This window comes from Telmatherina bonti (assembly GCF_933228915.1).
Source record: "Telmatherina bonti genome assembly, chromosome: 22".
Taxonomy (NCBI): Eukaryota; Metazoa; Chordata; class Actinopteri; order Atheriniformes; family Telmatherinidae; genus Telmatherina; species Telmatherina bonti.
Window position 1 is genome coordinate 19,425,737 of NC_136631.1, and position 18,856 is coordinate 19,444,592.

Below are 18,856 nucleotides of genomic sequence, written 5' to 3' on the forward strand. Positions count from 1 at the left end.
TGGTTGGGTTTTACAGTTAACTGCAAAAATGATAACATACATCTACAAATGTAGTTTTGGTCCTTTGTTATTTGGAAACTAATTGAATTTAGTACTCCAGTGGTTTTAAAGACATCTACCCAGTGTGTGGTTCCTTGCACATTTCAGGACCATATTTCCACCGAAACTGAAAAAGATTTGTGAGGTTGTTGGTAGGATTCACACTGAAATTATGTTTGAACTTATGAGGTAACATGGCTGTTGTTGGCAAGTAGATCAGTTTGTGCTTGCACTACCGTTTGAAAAGTATTTAATGCATACTTATTAATTCTGTATTCGGCACACATCTGAGTATGAATTGTATTTTAATTCATTTGATGGAAAGTATTGTGCAGCTGTTGAGATGACAAAACTACTGCAGTGGTATTTTATGTTGAATCATACAGAACTGATTTTGGTGTGAACTTTTACGAGTTTTGTTTTGCTACTTAAACATGCTTGTTTTCATGATGGGATTTAGGTGTCCGCTGGCGATATTTTCCTGAGAGGACTCTCAGTTCAAAGTAGCCATCCAAGTTTCACTTTTCATCAATAGATCAACCGCTTGTCTCATGTTGCTGCATTCCATGTTGTTGCATATCTCATACCATCTGTTTTCCCAGACCACAAAGCTGGGGCTGCAGCTCTTTGAGGTACCCCTCTGTTTTAAGTCCCTGAGTCATCTGTTGATACCCTCTAATTAAAACCATTTTCCTTTCACATGCCAGTGTTTCACAAGTAGAATAAAGTAACCTTTTAGTAACCTTTTATTTATAACCAGGTAAGTCCATTGAGAACCTGTTCTCATTAATGACAGCCTGGCCAAGAGACAGCAAAAAGGAAACACAGAAACAATGAAGACAAAAAACACAAAGAAGACTAAATTGCATTTCCAAAATGCTAGAAGAGCAACAGTAAAGCCTCGTAAGCATTGCAGCGAAGCATTCTTCAGATAATCCAAAGATTTTTTGAAAATCCTGTTTCATCTGGTGAAAATGCAGGAATTTAAAAACTCTGATGTGCATTTGTTCCCTTTACAGGTGTGCTCTCGTTTCCAGCAGTGCAGATCAGATTGTGCAACTGCATTATATTCCTAATCACTTTCTTGAAATGTGGACTGTGCACAAACCTGATTTTTGCTTTTTAAAAATGCATTTAAGAAAACGTCTGCAGTTTTTCTAACACTGGATGGGAATACTTCACTGACAATATAAAGTTATTCTCAAAGCACCACTTTATCTCAGCAGGTGTTCAGGCCAACACCAGGCAGTCAGGTAGCTTAAAGTAGCGTCTGCCAGGATGTAAAGGTTAGACAGGATGTGGACTGGCACCTTGGCATCTCGCTCTCTCCAGGTATCTGTATGACTGAACAGGCCCGGTGACAGCAGACTGCAGGTACTCTTATGGTTATAGGTGAGACTTCCTCTGTCGGCCCCTGGGTGGGCTTTGCTCTGGTATTTTACATTAAGGGCATGTCTTAGCACACCTGCTGGTTTCCTGACAGTGCTTCATCAATACACACTGCGTACTGGTGGGATACTTCACACACACACACATTCAAAGAAAATTTGATAAGTATTCGTTTAAAATTTTCTCCCAGTTTCGGGTATGTGTTGACTGTTATTACTATATGTTGTTTAAGATCGCCTTTCTTTACTTTTCCAGTAGTTAGTGACTTTATCAGATGTTCTGATTGCATAACAACAGAGCCTCTGTTTGTTTCCCGTTTTGCCAGACACAGTGCTCGACTGGAAGAACAGAAGGAATGATATGCATCAATCTTTCCACTTCCAGATGTTTTCTTGTTTCATGGAACATCATTCATGGAGAGACCAGATGGAAATCCATTGACTGGGAGGAAAATAATAAAGCCTTTCCTGCTTGTACCTTTGTCATCCTGGCAGAGAAGCAATCTATGCCCTTTTCCTTTCACACAAATGCACCATCTGAATTTAAACAGTAATATGATTTAAGGTTGCAATGGTGTAGGTTTTTAAAAAAATGAGGTTGGCCAACAGTCTGATAATACTAAATTACCCAGTTTTTCCAAAAATAGTTTTTTATTTTTACCTCACAGCACATACATATTTCAAAATGACGGTTATAGGATTCATCGGCCGGCCTCAAACTGAAGCGGTGTTGCATCTTCACATGCAGAGTATCCTCAGGTGTCCAAAAAAAAAAATATATATATATATATTGAGGATTTTTGGTATTTGCTGGAGAACACTTCACTTAGCTGTCAAGATTTCTATTATAAACAGTAAATCTTGACAAAATACAAATGGTACTCAAGTCCTGCTGCTTACTGTGGAGTATATGTGCACAAATAAGTATGTCTAGTATCTGCATTGAATGGCAGCATAATGACAGAAATCTGCTTGTGGTATAACTTGGGCACACAAACTTTCCATTTTGCATGTGTGTGCAAAGTTGATTAAAAGTTTTTGTATTGAACACACACCCGAGCAACGTCTTCATTATTTTAGTTGAATGGTTGTCGTTTGGTTGTTGTCTGTTTTGGTAAGTATATGTATAATGGAACATTTTGCAGTTATGTGATCACATTTACCTTTTTTTATGCCTCATTCATACATTATAAAGTACCTCAGAAGCGTAGTCAGACAGGTAGACTCAGTACAATGTATTATAAGTAAAATAATAGCATATAATGGAATTTAAGCTTTATGTTGCACCATTAATCTCTGCACTTTTACAGCCAAAATTTCCCCATGAAAGCACTTGTCTTTGTTTGCTTGAAGCCACAGTTCCTTGTGGAGAGTCCTGAACTATTGTCAGTTTGTAGCTGCTGTAATCTTCATATTTCCTGTGATGCATTTGTCTGTGTTTTGTTTGGACTTGAGGTTGGAGTTGAGCTTCCATGCAGACTGTGTACATTCATTCTTCAGGATGAATTGAAAGTTTAGTAGATCAGCCACAGACATATCCTAATGAGATGAGTGACTGAAAATCAATATAATAAATATCCAGTGGGTGTGCCAGCAGGCCTAACTAGATACTAGGTTTGCTATTGTTGAGGCGCACCAATACTTTATTTCTTTAAGGTTATTCCTTTTATCCCATTATTGCACTTGCTGTAAGAAGGAGGATGGTGCTTTCCTTTAATCCCTGTACATAAGCATCTCAAAGCCAAAGGACACTCATCTGCTCTGGTGTCTTCCTTTAGATTTTCAATATATCCTCTGTCATAGATATAAGGCCTTAATCTCTAATCTTTAAACATATTTGAGGCAGATTCAGGTCTGTTTTACAAGGTGATACATCATACTAAATCCCTTTGTGTCACTGCACAGATCGCTTCACCTTGTCCAACTGCAGCCAGATTAGCCTCATTGTTCTCTCTTGTGACCCTTCTGTTATAATTCCTGCATTATTCTTTTTTTTTTCTACCTTTACTTGATTCAAAGCTCTTATTGATTAAAAAAAAAAAAAAAAAAAAAAAAAAGACATTTGTGGTGTAGGTTTAGGGAACTTTGTAACCTTTACTTTAATGATGAATATTTAAACTTAAATATTTTAGAATCCGTTTAGGTGAACACGTGTGCTTTCTAGGCATAGCTACGTCATCTGTATTATCTTTAAGATAATTCTGAATGAAAACATTGGGCATTTCACAAAAATATAAGCAAGATCATACTATAACACATCTACATCCATCCTTTTTCTTAACTGTTTGTTCCAATTAAGGGTCGCAGGGAAGCTGGAGAAACCAACAATCATTGGTTGAGAGGCAGGGTACACCCTGGACAAGTCACTAGTCCATCACAGGGCCTACTGTAAAACATTTGTATGTAATTCTGAAATTACCCTTAAAGATTCAGCATTTTCCCATGAAAACTTTTTTTTGTAACCATGTGATATTAAAATTTTTATACTGTAATTTTCTGCTTCTTGGTGTCCATTAAGGGGCAGAAGACCCAACATAATATTGTATACAATATTACACATAATTTTGAGCAAAGTTTGTACCATAAAGTGATGCCAAATCTCTCAGAATCTGTATGTATCCTATATGTAACACTGGGTTTTTATGGGTTAATGAGGTTTGTTCGGATGAAGCCATGTTGAGGAAGATTGCTATTAGGCAAATGCAGCGTATGAAGGGAAAAGCTGTAGGAAAAAATGAGCAGCAAACAGGTATTTCAACTCCTGGTTTCTAAGGAATTTGAGAAAAGTCCTGATGAATGATACATCAGAGGCCTTGCATACATAAAGGTTAGTTTTGGGCACAATAACTCACAAAAAGCAATGCTTGCAGTGATCTCAGGAATACCTGGAGACTCATTTTCAAACAGATTTATTTGAATGCTGTGCTACACTGGACTGTCGTTGGTTGGTGGAGGACCACCATGTCCTAACAAGGCTGCCACATCAGCAAAGTGATCGTGGAGTGATGCTTTGGGCTGGAATAATGAGGCATGAGATGGAATTTCCCTTTAGGGTGCCCCAGGGTGTCAAAATGACCTCGGCTAAATATATGTAGTATCTGGCTATTTCCTTCATGGTATAAAATGAAGATCAGTGCCTTCTGCTGTAAAATCACTCCCATGCAAGATGATGCACCATCGATTCTTTGGCTGCAATGGATATAAAAGGAAAAAAATACTTGTGGAGTGGCCACAGTAATCCTGCTCAACCTTATTAAGAACCAGTGGAGTGTCCTTAAAAGGAAGATCTGTGAGGATGGGTGACAGTATACTTCTAAATAAGCAACTGGGAGGCAATTATAGTATCCTCCAATATGGTCTTCGCAAGTTTAACATAAAAGAGAATTGTTAATGTGATTTGATAAAAGGAGTCCTTTGGTAATATGTAACTTGATCTGTAACAATGGTTTTAGTTAAATGACCTATGTAATGCATATAATACTATTTTGACACTGTTACGCAGAATAATCTGGAACACTGTATTTTGAGTGATGTCAAAATGCTGTCATTGTCATTGATGGTTTTATTAAATAAAATCCATTTTTAAGGTAATACACAGTAGTTTTTGATGGATAAAAAAAAATCCATTAACTGTCGTTCATACTGATTATTTTTGGTAAAAAATTAACAAAAACTAAATATACGTACTATTATGGAACACAGCTGGAGGCTGCTTTGAGTGTCCAGGACAATAAATATAACTATACTTTTTTTCTTTTTTAAATAAATGTACAGTAATTCAGGTTTTCTGAAATTACAGCGCTATTTTAAGAACACATCTTTGTCCCTAAGGGTGCATACGTAATGGCGCCTTCTGTTCTATGCAAAAATGTGGCAGTCGTGGGTTTGTTAACCTTGATCACATTCTAGTCTGACACTCTGGGCAAGTTTCATGATGACCAGACGCCACAGTCACAAAGTAGTTCTATCATGTGCAGGAATTTTGTTCATGATAGAATTACAAGTTAAAATCCTAAGCAGTTTCTGCTAAAGCAGCACAATATAATGTTTTGGCATTGAGTGTAATGTGCCACATGTGAAACATGCATTGCAGGGTGTGGAATGGCAATTAGGAAATGCATTTTTCAAGACAAAAAGCCCATAAACGGAATAAGTCATAGTAAGGATTAGGCTGGATGGGTGATCAATTTAAATATTTGTAATGGTGTAGCTTTGAAATGGTTGCAGTTATTTTTGTGCATCAAGAGAAGTAAAGTGGTTACATCATTACTGGAGGAGTCCTCACAAGCCTTTTTGTCTTCTATGTGATAAGGGGTCTGGGCCCAGTCTTATTCAGTCTGAGTATTATCCCCAAGATATCATGATATGAAGTGGATGTGTCTGTGAGCCTTCTCCACCCCCGATTGGACTGGAGAATTGGCTCCAGTTCTGCCATAAGCTTTCAGCTGTAAGTGGATTGTGAACAGTACTCCCCAATGCTGCTGACAGCAAAGCCCAAGAAGAAAAAAATTACCTCACTTCAGAGTCCGAGATTAATGAAAGTCCCTCATTCAGAGGCGCCAAAGATGGCTGATTTCTAAGTTACTTCTTTAAAAAAAATAACATAAAATAAATAAATAAATAATGCTGTTACCAGCCACCTATTAAATATATTAAATGTGTAAATATATTTTCTATTTTTTCATATTAGAAAATGAGTATATTGCAATTGCATACAGCCTTGGTAATGCTGCTGTGAAGGTTTTGTCAGTTTTCAGCCATTCTTTGTTACAGATTCATCCCTGCTTGTTGCATTGACAGGATGCATAACATTCTGCACATTTCTTACTGTGAACTTCTTCACATCAATTATGTACCTCACTTTAATATTCCCAATAAGTCCTTTGAGCTGGGGTTTAATCCTGTGTGCATTCTGTGACGCAAATCATTGGTTACTTCTTGATATTTAACCACATTAATTCTACTGGATGCATTCAGATTCACATCCAAGTATAAAACCTTGTAAGTTTTTCCTGCTTAAAATGACCTAAAAATGTTTTTTCCTACTATTATCATCTTTTTTTTTATTTTTTATTAATAATTCATCATTCAAAGGGAAAGTTATTAGTACTTATTTTTGTTCAGTCTGTGGTTTTCATAAACTGCATGATGCATTCTGAATATTTAGGAGAACAATGAAACCCCATCTCCTGTTCTTCAGTGTTGCATACAGACATTTCTTGACTAAAGCTTGTCTAAAATGGAACAGATGGGACAGGAAATTAACTTTGGCAACATGCCTAAGATGTAAATCTTTGATTTAATGTTTTAGGAGTGCAGGTAAAAATCAGTGGAAAGACTCAGCAGTATTTGATTCAACTCAGCCACACCTTTCGTAAACTGCTGTGAACAGCAGAAGATGACATGATGGATAAATTAGTCTGGTAATACAGAATAATTTAAATGAAGTTGCAAATAGTATAGATTAAACAAATAAGTTACAGCTTTGCAGATCTGAAGTAATAATGCGTGTTTTTTGTTTGAGGATATAAAGTAAAGATGAATGTACTGCGGCTTAAGAGGAGTAATGACTAAATAAGCTGTTGGTTTTTGGAAATGTTCCTGAGACATTTCTCAGTATTATGGTTTGACCAGAAGTGTATGTACTTGTGTGATGAATGTAACATACCTTTCTTGCGTGCTCCAGCCATCTGGCCTTACAAACCAGTTATTACCAAATAAGAAGTTCCTTCAAAGGGATATCAAAGGGATACTATGTAACCCAGGTTTGACACAAGGTTGCATTTGCTCTGAGGATTTCCTTTGCAGGCACATCAGTTTAGGTCATGCTGAAGAAGTCAGTGCTGAGGAATGCACCTTGTTTTGACTTTTTTGATTATAAGTGCATGCTATTATGTGATGAACTCCAGATAATGTTGCTTTAAGGTGGTTTGTGCATCAAGTTTTGGCAGTCATATTTTGTGTGTGGCGTGTTAGCTTTGACACCTAGCTATGTAAAATATTGCCTCACATGTCTCTCATTTTGCTTCCCTCAGTTGTTTTGTTCGTTATTCACTGAAGTAGAGGATCGATTCTTAGAAATGCCAATCTGTGATTAAAACACATTTATCCCTTCTGTCTATTGGAACCATGCACAACTCAGTTAGTCCATGCTTTACATGGCCGATAGGAAACTGAAACAAGCAAACTGGTATATATTCCACAGCATCACAGTAGACCAGCCTCAGGTAGGTGCCCCAGTGTAATTAAATATTTCCTTGTATCTGTGGTCTTTTGCTTTAGAGGAATGTGTGCTATGTGGGCTGGGGTCCAGACTGAATAGCTGAGGTATTAAGTGGTCCTTGGAGGACTGTGTGATGGACGGGTTTTGGGGGGTCTTGTGGAATACAGATTTCATGGGAGACTTTGTGTTTTCTTCCTGGCTGTACTTAGGTGCAGCAAAAAGATGAAAAAGAGAAAAGCCATGACCTGCAGGAAGTCAAATTGGTTTTGCTTTTGGTTTTAATGTGGATTTTCAAAGAATGTCAGAAGAAAAATAATAGTTGAGGATAGTTTTTAAAAAATTGTTGAAGTTTAATACAAACTTCTGTAGAACTTTGAAATCATGGTATTTTTTACCATTTATTTGCAAATAAATGGTAAAAAATACCATGATTTCATGATTAGTGTGATAAAAAGCCAAATTTGAAATGTGTATGTATAATATAGTGACTGTATTTAAACAAAGATTGTATTTTTATACAGCGTTGAACGACTTCTTTGTCTTTGTTGTGCATGAAGCTAATGCCATCTATCTGTTCTATGAGTAACTTGTCACTCCTGCAGTTGTGAGAAGCTGATCTTTGTCTCATAGTTGCTGTTTACTGTGGTAAATGCACTCCCTTTCACCCTTTGTGCCTTGTCTTGCACAGGCACAATCCTCCCCGGAGAAGGCCTTGAACACAGCAGTCACTGTTTTTTCCAACCCATGAATAGATTGTAAAGGCTCTTTGTTTTAGGGCACGGCTGCCTGTCTAGCATGTGCTGCGGTTCATTGCAGTGACAGCTTCTTTCTGAAGATAACAGTGTGTCCCAGCTCCAACAGACTAGGCAAAGCTTTAAAATAGAGCTGTAATCATAGACTCAGATTGGAGACGTGCACTCAGTTAGCAGCTCTAATAACAAACTACAAAATTCAGTATCAAACTGTGTTCTTTGTAACCACATACAAGTTTAAGGAATTTTAAAATATTATTGCAGGCAGTTGCAAAGAGACAAACCTATAATTATTTCACAATAATTTTTTTTATGTTTCCTCCTGGATAATGACTCTTCTGATTTATTTAATTGAGTTGAACTTACACTGCTAAAGAATAAAACAATTTTATGCTTTTATTTTCTTCATATCTTAGCTGGAACTTCTGAAATAAACTAAATAAACCCTTTTGCCTACCTGTTATTTAAAACTGACAGAAAATGTATTTTTTTCAAAGGTAAAATTTGAGCTTTTGAACTAATATACTCTTTCTTTTTTTCACATCAAACATCATGTAAAATTCATCTTATCACCTATTTCAAACCTATGTATATTTGTAAACCTCATTAGGGGCCAGCCTTTGCTTGTATGCAGTGTTTTTGTGCCGTTTAAATGAGATCACCATGGCAACCAAATGTACTTAATGTTGGAGCAAAGAAAAGACAGGCTGCTGATGGGTTTTGTCAAGAGATCATTAGCCCACCTGGTTTTGGTGGAGGCTGTGAAATGCTGCTTTGAAGTGGGCCGAGTGAGTGAAGCAATTAGGAACATACTTTCTTTTTATTAGATGAACAATGTATTCTTACCTTTCAATGAGAAATTATGAGAAGCAACATCTGTTTGGGAATATGATTTTAGTTCTTGTAGATAAGAGAGGAGCTTTATTTTATAATGTGTATTCATTCTTATTGATGGAGGAATCTTAATTTTCTGATCATCTTCCATGTCTGACAAAATCTTTTGTTATTTCATACATTTTTATAGCTTTGCTTGGATAGACCACAGTGTTGATACACATCTTTGGTAATTGGGAGGAGATTTTTTTTTGGATAAGAATCAGGTCTGAAATGAGGATCATATTGTCTCATGTTGAGGAAAGGAAGTTTATGACCATGTGGGTGGTCCGTCTTCATATTATATTCACTTTTATGGTATTTGTGTGCTGTTACTCACATTTCTGTGTTAACAACCGTAATATTTCCTTGAGCTGATCCTGAGAATGCTTCCTCTGTGATGTCTGTGGAGGGTGCGCCACGAGTTTCCCTTCAGGCTGTATCACACACATTGCCAAGCACAACAAGCGACTTAACCACTCGAGGAAGTGAGAGCATGTCACCATCGGAACATGACAAAGGAGAAAGACAGGAACACAGCATGGCCTTCCCTGACAGCTAGCCCACATGGAAACAATGTGTTTGGCAAGCTTTCACCAGCTGTGGGCTTTACCTTATTCTACATATAGTACATCACCTTTTTTTCTGTCCTTTTATCCTGTTATATGGTTAATTCTTCAGTTCAAGTTACGGATAAAGTATGTCTTCATAAACATAAATATTTGTGCTTAATTTCTCAGGAAAGACAATATGTTGGTCATATTCCATTCTGCGATTTAGTTCTGGCTTAAATTCTTGATGGACACCATAAAGACTTTGAAAGAATATCTGTACATTTCTGTTTCTTTTCTTTTTTTTTTCAGAACAAATTTGATTAAATTTATCATGACAGCCGCTTGGAGTTGTATTTTCATAATGAACTTAATTGTATATTTTCTTTCTTGATTATCTTTTCAATAAACACATCTCCTCTAACTTGCAGTAATTGTGTCCACATGCACAAGGTCTTCCCAGTTCCGGTAGGAGTTAAAAGCAAAATATGAAATTGATTTAAGTGTCTCGGAGGTGTCTTGCACCTTGATTCATAGCTCTGTGCTGATGGGTCAGGGATTGCTCTCCATGGCCTTGAGGTGATGTTTCTCTCTCACATTCTCACTGATGTATTCCAGTGACTGTCTCAGCACACTTCTGAATCTGTCTTTAATAAAAAAACGAAAAAGGATTTCATACTCTCAGGTTGAATGTATGGTAATTGTGACATGATAAGCGATTGCTAAAATGCATTTAGTACGCATCTGTCCTGTGACATACCATTTTTCTAGTGTTACATAACTGTTCTGGTCTTGAAGTGAGTGTGTGATTGTTTTGAAAGCAGACTGGAAACTGTGAGTTGAATGTGTATAACGAAAGAATTTCTCAGTCAAAGCTGTGAATGCTTAAGTGCTTTGTACTCTGTTATAACCATAACAGTATTTTCATATTATAAATTGTATATTTATATATATCGTGCTGCAAGTGAAAAAATTCACACTTATCCATGATATCGTTAAATGTCACAGTAGATTGTAAAACCATTGTTGATGTGTTTTCTGTACATTCTGTACACTATATTTTGCAGTGCACATTAGATTCAGTTATTAAACAGCAGAGACAGAATGCAATAATGTCCTGCCCGCTCTGTATGGGAACACAACTCATTGCTTTATAGTGACTTTATATGACATGAAGATTGCTCTTCATATATTTCATCCACTTGCAATAACTGTAAAATATGTTATAGCTACTGTGTGTTGCGATGGATTATTACAGAGAAATGTATATAAATAACAAATAGTAGCTGGAGGAATAGGAAAGGTTATGACATTTAGTGTGACTTTCATTGTGTACTGGTCAAATATCCAAGTGTCAATTTCATCCCTCTATTTTCTGTAAAACATGCTAAAGCTTTTGGACAGTATTCAAAGTTGTATTATAGTGGTTTGTACATACTGTGTAAGGCTATGCTGTATGGAGGGAAATTGGTTTCGGAATGGTTACACACGTGGAAAATATTTTTTTTTATCCCCCATCCTGAGTGTGAGACTTCGATTTGTTTACATTTTGTCTTCAGTTTCATTTAATTTGGAGAGTATTTATACTTGCCACGTATGGTGATTATGCCAAAATAATTGACAGATTAGTAATTTATTAAACAAAATCACCATTTCTATTTAATCAGTCTGTGATAAGAGGTTCTGTGCTACAGTCAGCAGTGAGACTTGAAGACAAATTATTCTTGTCGCAGATTCCATGACCTTCATTGCTAGACTTTTTGTCCTTCAGCATGCTGGTTCATTACACCCAGATGTCATCCTTTTAATGAAATTTTCTGCTTTCTATAGCCTCTGTTAATCAGCAGTGTGACTCTAGACAGATGTAATCCATTGAGTCATCAGTTTATAATGACTGTGTCTGAAATGAATTCTCAAAGAAAAGATTAAGAAGGTCCAGAAGTGTCCCATTCTGTCTGTTCCAGCCTTGAACTGCAGGCCAGCACTTCAGTATTAACAGCAGCTGTCAAAATGGATCCACAAAACATAACCAAACATTCCTTTTTCTCTGGGGAGTCACGCACTGAATGTATCACCTGATATAACATTCAGCCCTACCTATATTTTTAAAAACATTTGCAGAGGAGGGTAGGGCACATCCTTTGGTAAGTAAGCCTGAACAGTGGGGAAAATTGAACATTACAGCCAGCATGGTTGTAGTGATTTTTGGAGGGTTGATGAGAAGCAGCAGAGAAAGTGACCCGATCGCTTCCTACTCTGAGATGACTCAATGGGAAATGTGGGAGAGCGGAAGCAGAAACTTGTTGCCCGGGTTAGAAAAGCATCATGGGATCATGTTGACTCAGGGAAAGGACAAAAGGTCTCGACATCTAGTCACAGAACCATTTGAGTGCATGTCCAAGCTGCAGTTCTCAATGATAGTGGTGTTTGATAAGCACAGAGTATGTGCTGTTTCTGGACAAGAAGCGAAAATGTCCGAGGATTTGAACCTTTTCTTTATTCCTCATTATGCAATGTTAAAACCTTGCTGTTGTAAAATGAACAGTGATTACTTCCCAATAAAAATACAAATGAAAAATGCAGTAAATTTTTCTTTAAGTTAAAAGATGGTTTCTTAAACAAGAGTCACAATATAAGCCAGCTTTCACATTCCAAACTATCGGTGAGGGAATGTGAAGTTTGTGTTGTTGGAAGCAACAGAAATTAGTTTCACTGTGACTAAGATTGCTGCACATTATTTGTTCTGATTTAACAATAAAAGCCAAACCCCATTTCAACAGGGCTGTGTCTCCTCATGGGAAATTTCCTTTTAATCATTGTTTCTGTTACTGTTGGCTCAAAAGGAAAGCTCATTGTTACTGATCTTTGTTTCTGCCACCCACAGAACAAAACTTGTGACTTTAGCTTATTCAGTACTTCTCATGAGATGAAATTTCCACTCAACAAAATCCAAACTTTACGGCTTTGCGCTCATATTGTCTCCAAGTTCCTTCAGATGGATATTTGTAGAATTTAGTGACGTAATAGATTTTTTCTTTTAGTCTAATCTGATTTGTTTTTGTTGTTTTTGTTTCCACAGTGACAAATAAGAAACCAGCCCATGTATCTATCACTAAGGTGAAGCAGTTCCAAGGATCCTCTGCCTTTGTCAAAAGGTCGCAGTGGACAATCGACCAGCTGCGACAGGTCAATGGCATCGACCCAAACAAAGTATTTTATTTCTGCTCCTCCAATTTATGCTTATCCCATATAGCTAGTGACTTTATTAGATTTGACAAACATATTTCACCCTGTTTTGACATTTTTTCCTTACTGTCCTTACTACAAACTCTCACCTCACTCTGTTTTACTGCTCTTTCTAAGGACTGTCCAGAGTTAGACCTGACGTTTGACAATGCTTTGGACCAGTGGGTTGCTAGTTCAGCAGGAGAGAAGTGCACCTTTATCCAGATTCTCCATCACACCTGCCAGCGCTACAGTTTAGGGCGGAAACCAGAGTTTGTCAACTGTCAGTCCAAACTTCTTGGCGGTAAGACATTAAGAAACTTAACAACAATAAGTAAATAAATCCTTCTAACTTATTTGTTAATAACTGTATTTGGGACACTGAGTCCACAGTGCCATACTCACTGCTGTCAAACTGTGCTGTAAGCCAGTCTGGATCTAATTATGTGTGATGACAACCGGCACCTGCTGCCTATGAAAATGTATGATTTTCTTGTACACAGCATCTGTTGTGTGCTTTCAAGAAGGGATGTCGGACGAGATTGTCCAACAAAACACATCAGCTCTGACTGAAGCGTCTGATGGATATAAACTGATTTTACAGCACTCACTAACACACTAAACCATAACTTTCTTTAATTTGTACTTTTGACATCTTTCATTGTGTGTCTGATATTTGAGACTCATCATTTTTTTAATTGAAATTCCCCAAAGTACCATAAAATCTCACAGTTATTACTGTAACAGTCATTTAATTTCTTCTGCTCAATTAGTCAGACTGGATATAAAGAGTCACTTTTGTCCAACATCTCCTCCATGCAAATATTTTGATTTCATGCCCAATTAATGAGGAAGAACAAGCTGCTCAAACTGCTTTCAACTTGTTTGGGTGCCAAAAGTTTTACTTAAGAAAAATGTCATAATTTGTCTGATGTATGGAGGTGATGGTGGGGATGAGAATGCAGCAGCTTACTCAGATATTGACGCTTTTACACCCAACCTTCATCTTTTGAATATCATAGAGCCTGTTGCATTATTCATACAAATATTTATGGAAATGGATCCTTAAATCTGCTTTCCTCATGGTATCCATCCAGCCTTCACATGCTTTATAACAATCAATAACAAGTGAATATATAAGATGACTAAAAATGTATTGGCAGGATTTTAAACTTTTATCTGCTGAGCGTGAGCCCATTAAAAATAAGCAACACCCAGACTTTTACCCATGATGCCAAAAGAAATGAGAAATTTACAAGTTCTTTTATGAGTTCATCTAAAGCTGGAAAATATTTGTGCTGAACATGTGGTGGATTGCAGAAAGGTGAATTGCACTAGTGTTCAAATTTTCTTGTGTTTCTGTTTTGCCCCAGTGTGTGTGTGTGTGTGTGTGTGTGTGTGTGTGTGTGTGTGTGTGTGTGTGTGTGTGTGTGTGTGTGTGTGTGTGTGAACCCACTATCTATTCATTGATGATAAAGCTGCCCTGTCTTCTCAACCTTCTGTTGCGTTGCCTTGACCTCCCTCCTACACTTGACAGCCATGTCCATATTTAGCATTCTTCAGATGACCCTGGTGTATGTTATTATCTCAGTATGTGTAGGTGGGGAAGTAGTGGTGTCCCAAAGAGAGCTGAACCTGAGGCTTTTTAGAGTAGGATGGATTATGGAGAGTAAATTTTGCATTTTAACTATGCTTGGCGATGCCGTAGTGTTGTTTTAGCTCTACAGAAGAGGCTTGCAGATCATCGTTCTGTTCGTGACCTGTATGCTTATATGTAGGAATTTGTTGCACATGAAAACATTTTCTTGTGTCTGAAATAGACATTTGTGTGCAAGCAAGATGGTTTTGAAGCAGCTTTTGAAATTATGAAGCGAGTCAGGTTTTGGCTGCTAATCTGATGACCAATCCCTGCTCTCAGGAAGTGTGGAGGAAGCTGTGTGTGATTGATGAAAAATATGGCAGTTCACCACGCACATTTTGATGGAAAGAACAGGGAGGATTCCAGCCTGCTGCCAATTCTGTCCACTCCAGTTTAAGTCTCACACCAGTGCAAAACAAAAATTATGACGCTGCTCAGGTGTGGGACCATAACTGTGGGAGACTCTTATCTGCAGAAATATGAGACTGTTAGGAAACTGATTCTGAATTACTACGCTCAAATCTGCTTTTAGAAGCCAAGGAAAAGTAATGGTTTTATCGGTTCAAAGAGGACAGTTCATCAAACAATCCTGTGAGACAGGTTTGCAAGGAGGATATACTGGAGCTACACAACTTTTATTTTGGGTGATGATAGTGAAATCTGTAGAGAACAAAATAACAGAAGAATGAACAATGGAAATCAAAAGCATTAACGCATAAAGGTCTGGATTCAGAATCAAACTCAAAATAAAAGTAGACTGATCAGAACACAGGTTGACCCAACTTGTGTGGAATTCCTCAAGACATCTGAAATCTGAGGTTGGTGTGTACGGCCTCTTCATGTCTGTACGCCCTACAGTGTCACTGCATGCTCCTGATGACGGATTTTCTCCTGATGGATCTGCAGGCAGTCTTTGATCAGGGCATCAGTCAACCCCTGGATGGTCTGTGGAGTGTCGTGGATAATGGAACAAGACATTATGTCCCAGAGGGGCTGAACTGGAGGTGCTAGCCAGAGGTACCAAGACTGCCATTAGGTACCAGGATGAGATCCTGGTGCCTTCACAGATGTGCAAGTTATCCATGCTGTGGACATGAACACGCCCCCATACCATCACAGATGCTGGCTTTTGAGCTTTATGGTGATTACAAATAGTAATGTGTCCAAATAGTCCTTTTTGTCTTTAAGCCGGAGGACACAACGTCCATGATTTCCAAAAACAATTTGGTCTCGTCAAACCACAGAACACTTTTCCAAATTGTGTCGGTCCATCTCAGACGAGCTCAAGCTCAGAGAAGCTGGAAGCGTTTCATGGTGGTTTTGATGGCTTTGCATGGGAGCGTTTTAACTTCACTTATAGATGTAGCAACGGACCATGTTAACTGACTCTAGTTTTCTGACATGTTCCTGAGCTGAAGTGGCAATGTCATTTACGCACTGAAGTCATTTTTAGTGCGGTGCCGCCTGAGGAATTGAAGGTCACAGACATTCAGTGTTGGTTTGCTGTTTACGTGCAGAGATTTCTTCAGACTCTCTGAATCATTTGGTCATATTATGGACTGTCGATGTTAAAATTCCTAAATTGTATGTTGAGAAACATTCTTAAACGGTTGTACTATTTGCTCACGCAGTTTTTCACAAAGTGCTGCATGTCGCCCCGTCTCTGCTTGTGAATGACTGAGCTTTTCCGGACGCTCCTTTAATACCCAATCTAGACACACTTGCCTGTTTCCAATGAACCGGTTCAGCTGTGGGATGTTTTTAACAGGTGTTTTTTCAGCATTCTTCAACTTCGCCAATCATTCGTAGCCCTTGTCAGTTGTGTTGAAGGCATCATATGCAAAATGAGTGAATATTTGCAAAAAATAATATCGTTTCTTCTTTAACATAAAATATTTTGTCTTTGTAGTGTATTCAATTGTATATAGGTTAAAAAGGATTTACAAGTCATTCAGTTTTTATTTGTTTTACACAACATCCCAACCTGGGAATCTAAATTAAATGAATCTCCCTCTAGTTTAAAGTTAGTGTGTGTGTGTGTGTGTGTATATATATATATATATATATATCTGTTAAAGGTAGTTATGAGACAAATCTGGCTTTAAAGAAAAAACCTTTTTAAAAATATCAATGTAGGTTAAGTATCAGACATTTTCATGTACCTGCCATACTAGTTAATACTGAGTAACATTTTTATACAGTTTATTGTGTGACCCCTCTTACTGTATGGATAAACACTACTACTTTTACAGCTGCATGAAACTAAATGAAGAACTGAACTTTGAAGTGTTTAACTCTTAATTTAATAATGATTTAAGAATAAACCTCTAACCTTCTAGCTACTTTCGAACCTGAAAGATGTGTTTTAAACAAAGCTTAATGTGGTTTTTTTTTTTATATTTTCTTGATACAGAAGACCAAGCAGTAGATTCAGTCATTTACCGTTGCAAGGTCTTTATGAACAGAATGAAGAAAGATTTAGTTTCACGTCATGGCCATCTACTAAGACAAGGTAAGCCCTAAATACAAAAAAACCAAACAAAAAAAACCCCCTTCTGATAACGTGTTGACTTCCAGCTCCCATCAAACGTTTTTCTAATAACAAGTAAATAGTTTCAATCATGATTAAGTTACAGAAGCTTTTTGCATTATTCTCGATTCCCAAGTAAATAAAGGACCTGAGAAGTATGCTCCTTGTTGTGTCTGGTTAATTAGCCATGAGAATGTGGTTGGAAAAATGCCAAACTTATTTTACAACCATTACAACTCATTCAGTTTGGATTAGAAAATAAATCATGAAAATGAAGTTCTACTCTTTGACTAGTGGCTCTTTATTCTCATGACCTGTGTTGTAATGTGCTTTTCACTGGGCTCTCAACACAGGGACAAATGTCCTTTTGTGTGTTATTGTGGAGGTTTCGCACATGCTGATAAGTACTTTATGTTTACATCCAAAGGATATGTGAGTCATGTTCGCTGTCCCATCACTGCCAGACTGTACTGAGTAGCTCATATAATAAATCACATGTTTGTGTCCAAGGGCAGCACAACGACAGCCTGTTTCTTAATGAAGTCCTCAGTTATTCTGTACTGCTTGTGTAGCATGTTGTCTATGAACGAGTAAGCTTACCTCAGACAATAATAAAAATGATTTTGATGCTTTATTTAACATTGATGTGTTGATTAAAGTCACTGAGAGGAAACTGTTCATGAATACAGACTTTTCTGTAACAATTAGGATGTAATGTTCTGTGTTTTCCCTAGCAGCTTTTTTAAACAGCATGACAAGGAATGAATTAAAGGCCACCTACTTGGTTGATGGTGGCACTAAAAGTACTGATTCAATGCAGACATGTCTGTAAGAAAAACAACATGCAAGTTCATTCAAATGGTGTACCAAGCTGGTGAGACCAAAATAGACAACATAGATTGATGTACTTTTTATTAGATCATTTGTTGTAAAGCTCAGGGCTATATAACATCATTTACATGTCTAACTGAGGGGGAGATTGGGTTTTTCATATGTTGAGTAATAATTTAATCGATAAATTCAGCCTGAGTCCTGCCAGTTAAGGTCATTGATGTTGACAGAGAGGGAAAGTAGGAAATACAAAATCAAGAACAAACACATATCAGAAAAAAAGATATGATTAATAAGGTCAGACCAGCTGACATGCATTATATGTTATAGCTGAGCCTTTGAAAGCATGACATCTGTACAGCAATGGTATGGAAGGAAATTAAAAGAGGGAAAGAAACTGATAAAAAAAAAAAAGAGGAGAATTAGATGTTACTTCTGAAGGAATGAAGAATTAATAAACTAATAAGAAAAACTGAAAAAACAAGAGACAGACTAAAATGTCTGTATATATAGGGACAGGGGGAGGTGACCCTTCTGTTTGAACGTCTGCTAAAGTTTCATTATGCTGCTCCTGGTAATGTCAAGATTTGCATTAATTAAACTGCAGCAGGGTTTTTATCTTGGAGCTGTAGAAGCATAGCTCTGCCTATATGCTCCTGTCATGTTTATTCACAATTTCTTCAGTTTTTTTTTTTTTTTTTTTTTTTATCTCATCATTCTTGTATGCTTAATCCACAATGCAGCAGTGCTGCTTCTTAAATGAAAGAATCAGTGCTTTACCTTTTTAGAAGTATTGAATGTGTAG

At 37.3% G+C, this 18,856-nt stretch overlaps 1 protein-coding gene across 2 annotated transcripts in view; it reads left to right on the forward strand.

Annotated features, from left to right (window-relative positions):
- stxbp6 (syntaxin binding protein 6 (amisyn)) overlaps window positions 1–18,856 on the forward strand; it is a 53,184-nt gene that overhangs the window by 27,680 nt on the left and 6,648 nt on the right. The window contains exons 3-5 of one of the 2 annotated variants that reach the window (XM_079262167.1): window positions 12,906–13,036; window positions 13,190–13,355; window positions 17,104–17,202. In XM_079262167.1, coding sequence (XP_079118293.1) covers window positions 12,906–13,036; window positions 13,190–13,355; window positions 17,104–17,202 — 396 coding nt within the window. The remainder of the gene's footprint in view (window positions 1–12,905; window positions 13,037–13,189; window positions 13,356–17,103; window positions 17,203–18,856) is intronic. The other variant, XM_079262168.1, reaches the window with a different exon arrangement.